The sequence below is a fragment of the Oryza brachyantha genome, chromosome 2 (genome assembly GCF_000231095.2).
Source record: "Oryza brachyantha chromosome 2, ObraRS2, whole genome shotgun sequence".
NCBI classification, from domain to species: domain Eukaryota; kingdom Viridiplantae; phylum Streptophyta; class Magnoliopsida; order Poales; family Poaceae; genus Oryza; species Oryza brachyantha.
This window is the reverse complement of record NC_023164.2, coordinates 16,157,430-16,170,031: the sequence shown is the minus strand read 5'-3', so window position 1 is coordinate 16,170,031 and position 12,602 is coordinate 16,157,430. Positions and strand designations below refer to the sequence as shown.

Genomic DNA, 12,602 nt, shown 5'->3' with positions numbered 1-12,602 from the left:
GCTTTATTCCTTTGATTTAAATGGCTTTATAGAAAAATTTTCTATAGGAATAAAATCCTCTAAAATTCCTATAAATTTTCTTTGAATCAATAGGGGCTTAATGCTTTAGGTTAGTTCATAGTCTTTTTGCCTGCACGAAACCTTTTTTTTAGTTAGACCATTTATTCTCTCAATTTCATATTGCAATTTTACAATTGTAGTGTACGCTTGGACATACTGAAGTGACAGGGAAATGTAGGATTCTCCATATACAGTAACAATTTTTTTTTTAGAAACCCTACACAGGGAAATGTATGATTCTCCATACCATTTACTAGATTTTTTTGAAAAGAAAAAAAACGAGCCAATCCCCCAAAAAAGCACATATCTCCTTCTCCCTTCCACTGTTCTACAGTAAAAATAACAACAAAAACAATATTTTCTCCCCTGAAATGAAAAAAAAGGAAATTCGCGAGCAATATCCACACCACCACAAAGCACGACCACAATGCAGCCATGATCACCGCCTCCCTCTCCCTCCCCGCGACCTCCTCCTCCTCCTCCGTCTCCGGCCGCCGCTCCCTCCCGCCGGCCACCGCCTTCCCAGCAGCTCCTCCCCTCCGCCCCCGCCTCCGCCACCGCCTCCTCTGCTCGGCCGCCTCCGCGTCTTCGACGGGGAGCGACGAGGGCGCCGGCGGGAGCACGAACGGCTCGCTGCCGGGCCTTCCCCCCGTCGCGGAGGAGGAGGAGGAGGAGGACGACGACGACGAGTTCTGCCCGGTGGAGTGCGTGACGGAGTTCAAGACGGACGAGGAGTTCCTCCGCGTCCTGGAGCGGTCCAAGGCGACGGGCGCGCTGGTGGTGGTGGACTTCTTCCGGCCGTCGTGCGGCAGCTGCAAGTACATCGAGCAGGGCTTCATGAAGCTCTGCAAGGGCTCCGGCGACGACGGCGCCCCCGTCGTCTTCCTCAAGCACAACGTACGTTCTCCTCGATTTGCTTTCGATCAGCTAGCTAGCTAGCTAGTGACGAACAAGAACCAAAACTGAATCTGAATCTGAATCCGGCACGCACGCAGGTCATCGACGAGTACGACGAGCAGTCGGAGGTCGCAGACCGGCTTCGCATCAAGGTAAATGCAGTGTGCAAGCTACGAGCTACTCCGAGTAATTCTTAAATGGATCGCAAGTATGTCCTCCCGTCCTGTCAAAAAATATTGGTAGTTTATCATGAGATTTGATTAAATTTTTAAAATTTTGATAAACAATTTTGTGTTAAAATAAATTTATAAAACCTAATAAGTTTATGATATAACGTTAACACTTCTCAAGAAGAATCTATATATTATTCATCTTTTATTTAAATTAAGTATTTAAGAAATTACTGATAGATCGAAATTTTTAAATTTTGACCAAATTATCCTATACGATAAATATTTTTGATCGGAATAGTAGCAGTGAATAGATCGATGAACTGGATCGACGTCTACGGGATAACTCATAACTGAAGAATCATATAAATCATTTAGACGAGCGATCAATCGAAATTCGAAAGCTGCAGTTCGATATGGTCGTTGGTTTGATCATGGCGTGAGCATTTCTGGGCGGGCGTGCAGGTGGTGCCGCTGTTCCATTTCTACAAGGACGGGGTGTTGCTGGAGGCGTTCGCGACGCGGGACAAGGGGAGGATCATCGCCGCCATCCAGAAGTACACCTCGTCGTCATCACCACCGCCTGCTGAGTAAGCTAGCCTAGCTACCATGCTTAATTTGATCTTCGACCGGACGTGCTGTCTGTTCCATGGCATGATCCCTCCTTAACATGAACGAAAATACAAGCAAAATGTATGCATTTTTAGAGTTTTAAGTAGAAATTAAGGTTAAGAAGAAAATACTAGGATATCCCTTGATAAATAAGGAGATAGAGATGAAATGATAGCTAGGGATAAAATGAGAATAATTTTAAATAAAAAGTGATTGATCAGACAAATAATATTGTTGCTTATATTTTAATACAAAATTTAAATTATAGAAATAATTATATTTTAGAATGGAGCGAGTAAATATATAATTCCATCTGCACCGTAACAACTACTACTAGAGCCGTCTGAGCTCCTTAATTATTCACCAACTTCATGTCCCAGAATTTACCATGTGATGAAAAATAGTAGACTACATGACCCCTTGTGAGCTGATACTTGATAGTGGAAATTGTATGAGGCGTGTGAAAAACTGGGTGAGGCAGAATCAACAATTTGAGTGAATAGCTAGAGAATGATAATTAAGGATTAACATAAACAGTACTACGCATAAATATATCATATAAATTGGATGGGTTTTCTTTTTGACGTGGCCTCACACATGAGGTTTTCTTATAGGAGTAAATGCTTAATGATCATCAGCTGCAAGAAAGAAACGATATGATTTTTCGTTGCTTCGATGTAGCTAATCCGTTCCCTCATTGCAGATCACAGGAATCACAGGAGGGATAATTTCCACTCAGGATCATGCAGTGAGCAAGAACTGTTATCGATCATACTCCCTGTTTGCGTGCCTCTGCCATGTCTGAACTCTCAATCTCTACGACGAAGAAATTAATTGGCATTCTATATAGGCCATTGTATCATTAAATCGTTCGCTACAAAGAGGATGCCGCTATTGTTAAACACTTTTAGCTGCATCCTTTTGCGATTCGCGTGTACCACTATTACAGGGTGTCCATCTCCCCTTAGTAAAACCTGGTTGATTTACAGTTCAGAACTTCAGAGATTCAGACCTCGCCAATTCTTTTAGGTCTCATCCGTCACAGCTCTATTTCCCATATCTAGAGTTTGAGGTGAAATTCAAGTGATTTAAAATTATAAATTTAATTGAAAACAAAAGCAAGTTGTATAATCATAGATCCAAATTCATCAATTTGTGAAGTTAGAAATGAAAAAGAAAAAGCCAACTCCAGGAAATCTCAGACCTGCAGCAGTACCAAGCAGGGTCTTCGCTGATGCAGCTGGGCCCATAAGTGATCTGGGCCCAATTAGGCCCAACATAATTTTACAAGAAACCGAGCTAAGCCCAGCCTGCGTCCGAGAGAGAGAGAGATGCGGGGAGTCGGAGGCCCGCTGCTCACCATCGGCGATCTCCTCAGCGACCTCGCCGTCGACGACGACGGCGGCGGCGGGGAGGCGTACGTCCCGTCCTCGCCGTTGGCGGCGCAGCAGGCGGAGGAGGCCGACCCGTCCGATCTAAACAGGCTATTCGGGGTTAGTGCCCCCCCCCCCCCACCTCCTCTACTCTTCTCCCCTCCCCCCGTTGCTCGGCATCCGTCGACGATTCATCCTACCATGTGTACCCTTGTTCCTATGAAATTGTGTTCCTAATCATGCATCATTAGTGTTAATTGATTCGATTCCCTGAAGATTGAAGAATATGCCTGCGACAGTTCATGATATTTTGGGGGAAGTAGTCAACTACTTTCAGGCGAGTTTAGCTTAATTTTGATAGATGCAGGGCTTAGTTAAGGTGCTCGGTGCTCCTAGGGAGCTGAGATTAAGATTCGATATTTTTTTGCTTAGTGTTTATTTGGAGATGCCTGAAACTGCTCGTGTTTGCTGTAAAGCTCAAATTGGATGTCTAGTACCAATGAATCAGGTTATAAAAAGGTACTGGTTCACCGATACGATGCAGTGTGTTATACTATAATTCCATCACTTTGTATTCCATGTTTTTTTTTCTGAGACAGAGATGCCCACCAGGGTTTACAGTACCAATTTATCACCAGATTTCGAGCTCTGTCGGTATCACAGTTTTCAACAAATTCTGACTGAATTTACTGTTTGACATTTGAATTTGTCAAAAAACATTCGAAATTTCAACCGGAAATTGATTTCTAACCATGTTGAAACATTGAAACACACCCATTAATTTTCTTTTACGGTAACCCACCCATTAAATCGAGATGAAAGAAAACAGTAAACATGGTACATAGCTGCTGCAGAAACAGCAGCAGAGATTACAAATACAGACGGCTCTTAATTGCATTGGCTTCAAGCCATGCCAACTCAGACTTGTAACTAATTTGCGTCTGTTCATTGTCTCGTCAGGAATGCTATGACAATTTGATGAAAGCGCTGCAAGAAAATAACCCTTCATGGCCTTCATTGATGCTGAAGGTTTGTGTGTCTCTCTCCCTTGTTTTTCATGCGCTTTACATTGTACTTACTCTGGTCCTTTGGGCTGACAATTGTGCTCCATCTTTGTCTTGACCACCAGCTGTGCACGGCATTGAAGACTGCAGATAAGCTAGTGATCTCCGCGAACAAGGATGCTGAACAGCTGCTACAGAAGGTAGAGACTCTGGAGCACGTCTTAGAGAGGGGTGATCATGCTGTTGCGGCAATTGTCGAGAGCCTCCAGAGCTCGCACCTCTCCGAGAATAGTCAGTCGTCCAAATCAAAATCAGGTGGCAAATAGTGCTGCGATCGCATAACTGTTGTATTTGATCACACAAATCAGGACTACTGTTGTCAGTGTTCATGGGATGGAAGGAGCTGCGTGCTGGTCCTTTCATAAATATGAATTCCAACGTTGTTTAGCAATTGATGGAAAGTGTCTCTCTTTCCTGTCATAGTAGATCATTCCTGGTAGTTTTGCTGGTTATTCATTCCCAGGATTGGTTCCTGACTTCCTGTTAGGATTGTTCTGTTCTGGATTCGAATTTCAATCTTACTACCCAAAATTATGAGGGAAATAAAATCTCGATTGAACTTTTCGTGATCCAGAAAGTGCCAGAATTGTATTTCACCATAAACTGGGCGCCTTAGAGTTCCTGATCTATGTGGTTGATATGTGAGTTAGCAACATGTCAATGCTTGAAATGCAGAAACTTGTATAGATATTCACTGTGAAATCCTGCAAAATTTCTGTAAATTTGGCATTTGTCTAGCCAGTACGTCCATCAAAATTTTGCAAACTTGAAGGACCATTCAGAAAAAAGGGAAACACAAGTGGGTCATTGTTAGAATATTCACAAACAAAAATAATTTATGCATATATATAGATACATGTTCTTAGCGATTTAAAGCAAAGACTTAAAAATAAATTATAATAAAATACCTTAAAATTAACTAAAATAAAATTAGAATTTTGATTTATAAGCATGATCATATCCGAAAAGAAGACGGTGGAATGGTCCTCAGCTCCTCACTCAGCTAAAAGCGGCAGCTTGCAGGGACCAGACTGCAAAAGCTTCCACCTTCTCCGTGCCCTCTCTTCCCGGCGTCGGAGAAGGCGGCGTGACGAGGCCGGCCACCGCGCGGGGGTGATGGATACCAATAACCTCCCGGCGGTGTGGGCGGTGGTAGGGCCGGGCGTCGCCGGCGCCGTCTTCGGGGCCGGCTGGTGGTTCTGGGTCGACGCCGTCGTCTGCAGCGCCGCCGCCGTACCGTTCCTGCACTACCTCCCCGGTAACCCCTTCGCCTCGTCCCGGCGGCCACACCTTCTTCTCTCACCCTACTCCCAAAGATTGATTCTTTAACCGATGTTGGGGCGTTGTGGGGGTTTGGTTCTTTTCTTAGGGTTCTTCGCTTCGTTCGCGGCGGTCATGTTCAACTGCGTGAAGAGGGAAGACGTCAACTACAATTACTACTCGCCCTACGATGACTCCGAGTGGAGGTGAGGGTATAATTTTCGTTCTTTTTTTTTTGTTTTTTTGCTCTCTTTTTGAGGTGGTTTGGGAGGGTTCCTGGCTTCCTGCCTGTGGTTTTGCAGGATTGTTGGGGCCTTCAATGGCGAATTACTAATTTGATGTTAGCAGTGCTATGGATGGTTAAATTACTTTGTGATCTACTACTTGCTGTGCACATGCATCGATTGGTTCAGCTCAGAACTTGATATGGCACATAATTAGGTGACAGATTGATGCACCTAGTTGTTAGTTTTTTTTGTGGTTTCAAAAGAATGCATGTTTGCACTTGCGAGTTGTATTTAGGAGCACAGTAGTTCATGTTTTGTATTTTCGATGTATGGAGAGAAGAGAAACGAGAATATATTTCTTTAACTTAGTCTTGGGATATATGGAAATAGCTAGAATGGCAGCAATGATGGAAGACAATGGAAACAATATGGCCCTGTAAATTGTGATTTTCTTTCTCAAAGAAACAAATGAAGCATGATTTCCTTGTCAATGAGTGAACGAGATGATCTGGAATAAGAGTGAAATCGTTTATCCACCTTTTACCTGATAATCTTCTGAGGGAAACATCTGAAACATACTGACAACAGTTTTACCACACAAACTAATAGAACAGAATGACAAATCATATTAGTTGTCAGTCCATTATTAGTATCCGCAACTTATCAAATGTCCAATTTGGTTTTGTGCATGCAGCTGTTTTTCAAAGATAGTTCTGTCATTCAGACCTCTGGCAAGCCAAGGTTGATATTCATAAATCACTGTGTTGAGTCAGGATTATATCTAAAATCTTGTGTGGTCTGTTGTGTCTGTCGTCTATTACTCCCTTGTAATTCCTCAATGTAATGCAATTCCATTGTATATAAAATTCCAGGTTAAAACTCTGGCTCTTTGTTTCGTACGTGGTGTCTTTTGTTTCCTTGGCTGGGGCTGTTGGTTTTCTGGTCCAAGACGCACTTACAGATACAGGTCCATCTGCATGGACTGGTGTTGCTGGCGTCCTGCAATCCGTGTTCGTGCTTATAAGGTATTAGATCTACCTTTCTTTTTCCCCGCAATAGAAAGCTCGACCTTTCTTTGTATGGTTTCCGTATTACACTCTTTTCTCCTTTTTTATTGGCTGCTATGTCATTGGTGATTTTTTTTTTCCCTTGCAGTGGGTTGATGTACTGGACTTGTCATTCTGAAGATTGACTTAAGAAGTATGCCAAGATAGACGAGGAATGTAAAGGCGGTTCGGAAATAAGCTTGTTGCCAAAAATGTGAAAGTCTCGTGCTAAGCTATATAGTTTTGCCCAGAGTTTAGTATCTCTGTAAATATAAGTGCATAACAAACGGCTCAAATTAGTTCACTTTGTTGTTTTTTTAGTAAACAAACCTCTACGAATTATAAGTAGTATGTATGGATCTATACTTTTTAAAAAAATTTCTGACTAATTCCACATGCTGAACTTTACCTATTGCACCTATGCTTTTTATTATTGAAATATTAAGCATTTTACTTCTTTTTTGCCAGGATAACCATTTTAGACGTTACCTGTAAGTAACTACGAGAAATTTGTTACTTAATCCAAAAGGAATAAGGAATATGAAAATATAAATATGAGTCAATTAGGATAAAAATCTGTGGAGTCGATAATCTTTTTTCTGGGGACATGTATTTGCTGTGAAGATTGGGAGGTATGGCAAGTAAGTTCTTATATCACATCAGCTGCTTATGTCCAACCTAAATGCCAGGCTAGTCAAGATACTGCATCTTTAAGCTATCATTATTTTTCTTTATTTTGGAAAAACAAAATCCAGGTTTTTGCATACATAAATACTCCTAAGATACGTTTCCTACCTAAATGGCAGCAAAAGAATTTTCTAGTAGTAACTGATAATCAATATCTTTACGACCTTCTTTACATAAGTGCATTCCAGTTGTTGCATGGATGCATCCGAAGACTTGTCTGAAGTTATCCTGCTTGAGCTCGGCCATTAGGCCACTGACAGGCACAACTTTGTAGAACAGTGGGAATTTTCTTTGCCTTACAATACACGTCCTAAGTATATTCGTAGAGCAGATTCTAATTAACAGCTCATGAGCTGGTACTGATTTTGCAGGGGATTTGCTAAGAGCTAAAGCAAGCCCCTTTCTGAAGACTTCACTTAGGGTTAGGGGGTCATGATCCAAACCTCTGTCTGATGCCGCTCCTGTGCTTGTCAGTTATCAGCCATTATCACTTGGATTTGACTGTTGACTATCAGTACTACCGTAGTGCTTAGTGGGGCTGTTTGGACAAAAAAAATGTATTTTTTTAGACAAACAAATCATGTCTTTCTGGCACCTCCAAGCTACTAATATGCTGGTTAATGGTTATTAGTTCCTAGATCATGGGTATGATCAGCCTGTCACTACCAAACAAAGTCAAAGAAGCTCCAGTCTGCAACTTGAACAATTTCCAGTGTCACATGCTGCCATACCCCATAGCCCAGTTACTTCCAAAAAGCACATTCAGTTTTGCAAGTTGATACTTACCAAACGTTTCTACCTAACCTTCTTCTAGTATACTTTCTAGATAGAATGTTTCTACCTAACATACATGGTCAATGTTAAGCTTGCAGATCATCATATCCACATATAATAAAGTACTCCTAGTAGTATATATATATGACACCAAATCATATGTATGCAGTTGTGGTCCATGAATGTAGAATCTTGCAAAGGAATTTGGAGTCCGATACGGCGCCTTTGTTGCAGAATCTAATCATAGTTATAATAGGCCCGGCTGAAAGCTTATTGGCTTTGTGAAATAATTGGTTGGTTCAGAAGTGAGCTGCCACATGCAACCACTGCAAGAAAATGGGTTGTCCACCGACCACCGCTGTGTCTAGTTGTGGGCACAAGCTCATGCATCAACGTCCACAAATGACAAATCTTAATCAGTGCATGACGCAACACCTATGTGTTAAACCTCAGATAGGCTGGTTTAGCAGTGAAGCCTAATTAATTAACCATGGGTAGAGAATAAGGCTGGAAAAAAAGCTCGGGCTCATGAGCTCAGTAACTGAATGAGCTGCCTCCATGGCTCGGTTCCGAATCGAGCCGAGCCTGAGCCGGCTCGCGAGCTGCTCGTTTGGCTCGTCAAGCCATGTAAAATATGGTTTGGGCCATCTAGCCCATTAACTAGCCCATCTAAAATAGTAAATCCTAGACACTCCGTATACTCCTCGATGGCTAGATGTCTCTCTCGGTCGGCACACATGGCACACGCATCGAATCGAGGGACGAGGCCAGGGAGTCGAGGGCAAGAACAGGAAGGAGGCGTCACACGAGAAGGACCTAGTGGTCGGCACTAGCGGCTCAACGCGACTGACTGCCACGGCGCGGCCCGCGGACCGTGGGGACGCCTTCCTCTCCTGCGCCGCCGCCTCCCCCCGGCGCCACCGACGCACCCACTGCCCTGGCACCTGCGCCTCCCTGCCCAGGCGGCAGGCGCCCTCAATCCCAGGATGCCGGCTGGCCGCCGCCAAGACTCCATCAGCACCAGGACGCTGGTTGGCTGCCTGCAGGCCGCCGCCTGTAACATGCCCCCTGCACCGCTAGCCCTCAACCCCCGCGTAGCCGTCCCGTTGCGTCCCAGTGCCGCCCGTAGCAGAACAAGTCAGCTCGAGCTTTCAAACGAACCGAGCCGAGCTGGTTTTTTTTTGCTCGTTTTCACAACCGAGCCGAGCCGAGCCAAACCTCCTCGTGACCTAGCTTTCACGAGCCGAGCCGAGCTTGGCTCGACTTGGCTCTCGGCTCGTTTCCAGCCTTAGCTACTAGAGAATTTTTGTTTCTTGCCTTATGCCGTAGGCCCTAAGTTGGACCCAAAATCTAATACTCCTCCCATCTTATTTGTTTCTCATATATTTACATATGGAGAGAGTACATTATGCTAGTTCTGAGTTAGACATGGCCACAAGCTATGTTAAGCATGAATCATACTTTCATCATTTACATTTTCACATAAGTAGTGTTAGAAAACGAAAGAGCTTACATTTCTGGACTCTGTATAACTGTATGAGATGCACATAACCGAATTATTCGAATTAATTAAGCTAAAGAAAATGTATAAGTTAAAACATGTTTACATAAATAAATAGTTTTCTATGTGTTGATTTACATATTGTGGGTGTAGAATCCATCGCTTAATGAGGCACAACACAATGTTATTCCTAGTCCCTTCTTTCTATATAGCTAAGACCCAAAACTAAATTGGGATTGAGTCACGTCACCTGTAAATATCAGTCATTGAATCTAATATGCACACTCACTAACGCGTGAAGCCCGGCCCACTTCTTAACATGCACACATGCCATGTCATCATTCATTAGCAACTATTGTATTTAAAGCTCATGCAAGCTCCATATGCAAACATGATATGTCATAGCTTATTAGCAACTATTATATTTAAAGTTAATGTAATCATAATACATCATATATAATTTATTAGATTCTAAAGAATAATATGCAACAATATCAAATCGTTATCCCTTTACTATTTTCATAATAATTTATCATAATATTTCAACATATATTCATCTATTATTTTAACTTATTTTACTTATACTCATCCATGTATCATGAATTAAGGATATTCGTATCTTATTTTAATATATTTAATATATCCCGCAGCAAAACACGGGTATCACCTAGTACTATCTAATTATAAGCACTGACGTCCATCATCTTTCCCTTTGCGCGTATGCGCACCCACTCAAGAAAACCGTAGCAAACAAAACCTCCCCCACATATAACACATCGCATTTAACAGAAAATCAGAAAAAATAAATATTTTTTTCTCGATCTATTTGTTAGACATTCTCAATTGCCTATAAAACAACCAATGTCTCATTTCAAAGCACCTGTAACTTACTAGTATTTACGATAGGCAGATGTATGAGTCAGCAACTGGACCAAAATAATGGAATATTTTTAAAAAGTAATATCTTTTAAATAGAAAATCGAAAAACAAGTATTAGATATTGAAAAATGCAAAAATAGGGTTTTATCAAACTGAGCCGGCCTCTGTATGTTTGATAGAGGTCCATCGACATGGCCAATTCAACATAGACCTCTTGAGGCGGAGAAACAACTCGTCGACTATCAACGTTCGATACATCTGTTATTATATCGATAGGGCCCATAAGGCCATAAACCTAGTATAGCACAGCTGGATATAGGTCTGTCGTTCGCCTTGTATTCAATAGAGGCGCTCTCGACTATAGGGTCCTATTTTCATAACTTTTTTTATTCGACATATATTTTTATAATTTTCTATATAAATAGCATTATTTAAAAAATCAAAATAACATAGAACTCTAGCTTTTTATAAAAAAGTAAGTTATTTCTATATAACAATGTTTATTTTTATTAACATTATTATATATATATAATGTTATTGTTGATCTACGCTAACTTAGGCCGCGTTCGACGCTAGGATATCTAACCCCAAGATTCCCTCTCCCCACGCGCACGCTTCTCGAACTGCTAAACGTTGTATTTTTTTTAAAAAAATTCTATAGAAAAGCTGCTTTAAAAATCATATTAATCTATTTTATATTTTTATAATTAAAAACTAATTAATTTACTACCACGTTTTCCACGCTGAATAAATAACATCCATTTTTACTCTCGCCTAACGCGGCCGTAATATATCCTAAGTTCCTAATGAATATTCTACGTGTGCATCCATGTTATACTTTACGCATACTCCTTTTCCCAAAACAAACCAATTTTTTTACTTTTTACCTATAATATTTGATTCTTCGTTTTATTAAAAAAAACTTTATGCTTAACATTTTTACTTTTATTAGATGATAAATTATAAATAGTACTTTACGTGTGACTATTTTTTTTAAATTTTTTAAAAAAATTAAATAAGACGAATGATTAAACGCTGGACATGGAAATCGAAAAATTAGTTTGTTTTGGAACGAAAGGAGTACGCGTTTTTAGCCAACTATAACCATTGCATGAAATGCTATATTTTAATGATATGAGCTCAATGTGGCATGTTGGTGCTGGCACACGCACGCACGTAGCTTAAGTTACCTATCTGGTGGTTTGGACTTTCTGGACCATGGTTCTTCTTCCTGCCTAACATGCCCTCATGATTATCTTAATCCATGCATCCTAATTAAACAAAATTGCGTTTGCGTCTTGACGAATCTCCGCTTGATTATCCAATGTCGCCAGCACATCGAATTCCCCTTCTACTATTACTCCTTAGGTTTAAACTCTGTCCTATTTTTAGTGCTGAATGCCAGCACATCAAATTTGCTGCATATTTTTGTTGGTTTTAGCACTGATTTTTCTTCTGTTTTGGCAACTATTTTGATGATAGAATTTCTTTGCTGTGGGTTTTGCTCTTCAAGCGATTTTCTAACCTGTGGAGACCCAAATTTAGTTCATCTGATTACATCCAAGAGAGGCATTGGTGACCTAACTCAACGCACTGGCCCAGGTAATCCAACTAAGCAGCAACAGGTCCTCCGTCCTCTCTGGCTTATTATTTAGCCCAACATAAATAACATCACATGATTAAACAACTAATGGGTTTGTACCCAACCAAACCACATCGAAGTACACTTGTATTAATTCTATAACCATTGCAACGTTGCTTCACCTGCAAATTCATTCCAAATGCTTCCTTTTATACCACAACCCCAAAAAAAAAGAAAAAAAACTCTATCAAAGTAAGTGATGAGATTTTCCAGCGAAGAATATTAGTTCCACAAAACCGTACGAGTTTTAACACGATACGCATAACTCGGTACGTATCATGATCTACATTTACGCAAAATCATTTTGTTTTATAGCTCAAAAAGAAGAATAGTACTCTGTAGTAAAAAAAACACAGGAAGAGAATCCAGCTCAAAAGGATAAAAGAAAAGGAAAAGAAAATAAAGAGAGA

The 12,602-nt window shown here is 41.1% G+C and overlaps 3 protein-coding genes across 3 annotated transcripts; all 3 read left to right on the top strand.

The window, feature by feature from the left end:
- Positions 1-434: 434 nt before the first annotated feature.
- LOC102701612 (thioredoxin-like 4, chloroplastic) lies at positions 435-2,736 on the top strand. The gene is made up of 4 exons (XM_006647342.3): positions 435-957; positions 1,056-1,109; positions 1,593-1,717; positions 2,443-2,736. Exons 1-4 carry the CDS (start codon positions 496-498, stop codon positions 2,465-2,467), a joined length of 666 nt encoding a protein of 221 aa, XP_006647405.1. The 5' UTR covers positions 435-495; the 3' UTR covers positions 2,468-2,736.
- A 308-nt stretch (positions 2,737-3,044) lies between these two features.
- On the top strand, positions 3,045-4,806 carry LOC102701331. Its single transcript, XM_006647341.3, has 3 exons — positions 3,045-3,232; positions 4,073-4,141; positions 4,242-4,806. Exons 1-3 carry the CDS (start codon positions 3,071-3,073, stop codon positions 4,440-4,442), a joined length of 432 nt encoding a protein of 143 aa, XP_006647404.1. The 5' UTR covers positions 3,045-3,070; the 3' UTR covers positions 4,443-4,806.
- A 387-nt stretch (positions 4,807-5,193) lies between these two features.
- Positions 5,194-7,121, top strand: LOC102701056 (transmembrane protein 50 homolog). The gene is made up of 4 exons (XM_006647340.3): positions 5,194-5,434; positions 5,546-5,642; positions 6,536-6,688; positions 6,819-7,121. Exons 1-4 carry the CDS (start codon positions 5,293-5,295, stop codon positions 6,853-6,855), a joined length of 429 nt encoding a protein of 142 aa, XP_006647403.3. The 5' UTR covers positions 5,194-5,292; the 3' UTR covers positions 6,856-7,121.
- Positions 7,122-12,602: the final 5,481 nt, after the last annotated feature.

Excerpts from the sequence above, each read along its gene's own strand:
- LOC102701612 (XM_006647342.3), top strand. The coding sequence starts at position 496 with ATGATCACCGCCTCCCTCTCCCTCCCCGCGACCTCCTCCTCCTCCTCC. Across the intron at positions 958-1,055 it reads TCGTCTTCCTCAAGCACAAC|GTCATCGACGAGTACGACGA; the intron begins GTACGTTCTCCT and ends GCACGCACGCAG. Across the intron at positions 1,110-1,592 it reads CAGACCGGCTTCGCATCAAG|GTGGTGCCGCTGTTCCATTT; the intron begins GTAAATGCAGTG and ends GCGGGCGTGCAG.
- LOC102701331 (XM_006647341.3), top strand. The coding sequence starts at position 3,071 with ATGCGGGGAGTCGGAGGCCCGCTGCTCACCATCGGCGATCTCCTCAGC. Across the intron at positions 3,233-4,072 it reads ATCTAAACAGGCTATTCGGG|GAATGCTATGACAATTTGAT; the intron begins GTTAGTGCCCCC and ends TTGTCTCGTCAG. Across the intron at positions 4,142-4,241 it reads GGCCTTCATTGATGCTGAAG|CTGTGCACGGCATTGAAGAC; the intron begins GTTTGTGTGTCT and ends CTTGACCACCAG.
- LOC102701056 (XM_006647340.3), top strand. The coding sequence starts at position 5,293 with ATGGATACCAATAACCTCCCGGCGGTGTGGGCGGTGGTAGGGCCGGGC. Across the intron at positions 5,643-6,535 it reads TACGATGACTCCGAGTGGAG|GTTAAAACTCTGGCTCTTTG; the intron begins GTGAGGGTATAA and ends ATAAAATTCCAG. Across the intron at positions 6,689-6,818 it reads TCCGTGTTCGTGCTTATAAG|TGGGTTGATGTACTGGACTT; the intron begins GTATTAGATCTA and ends TTTCCCTTGCAG.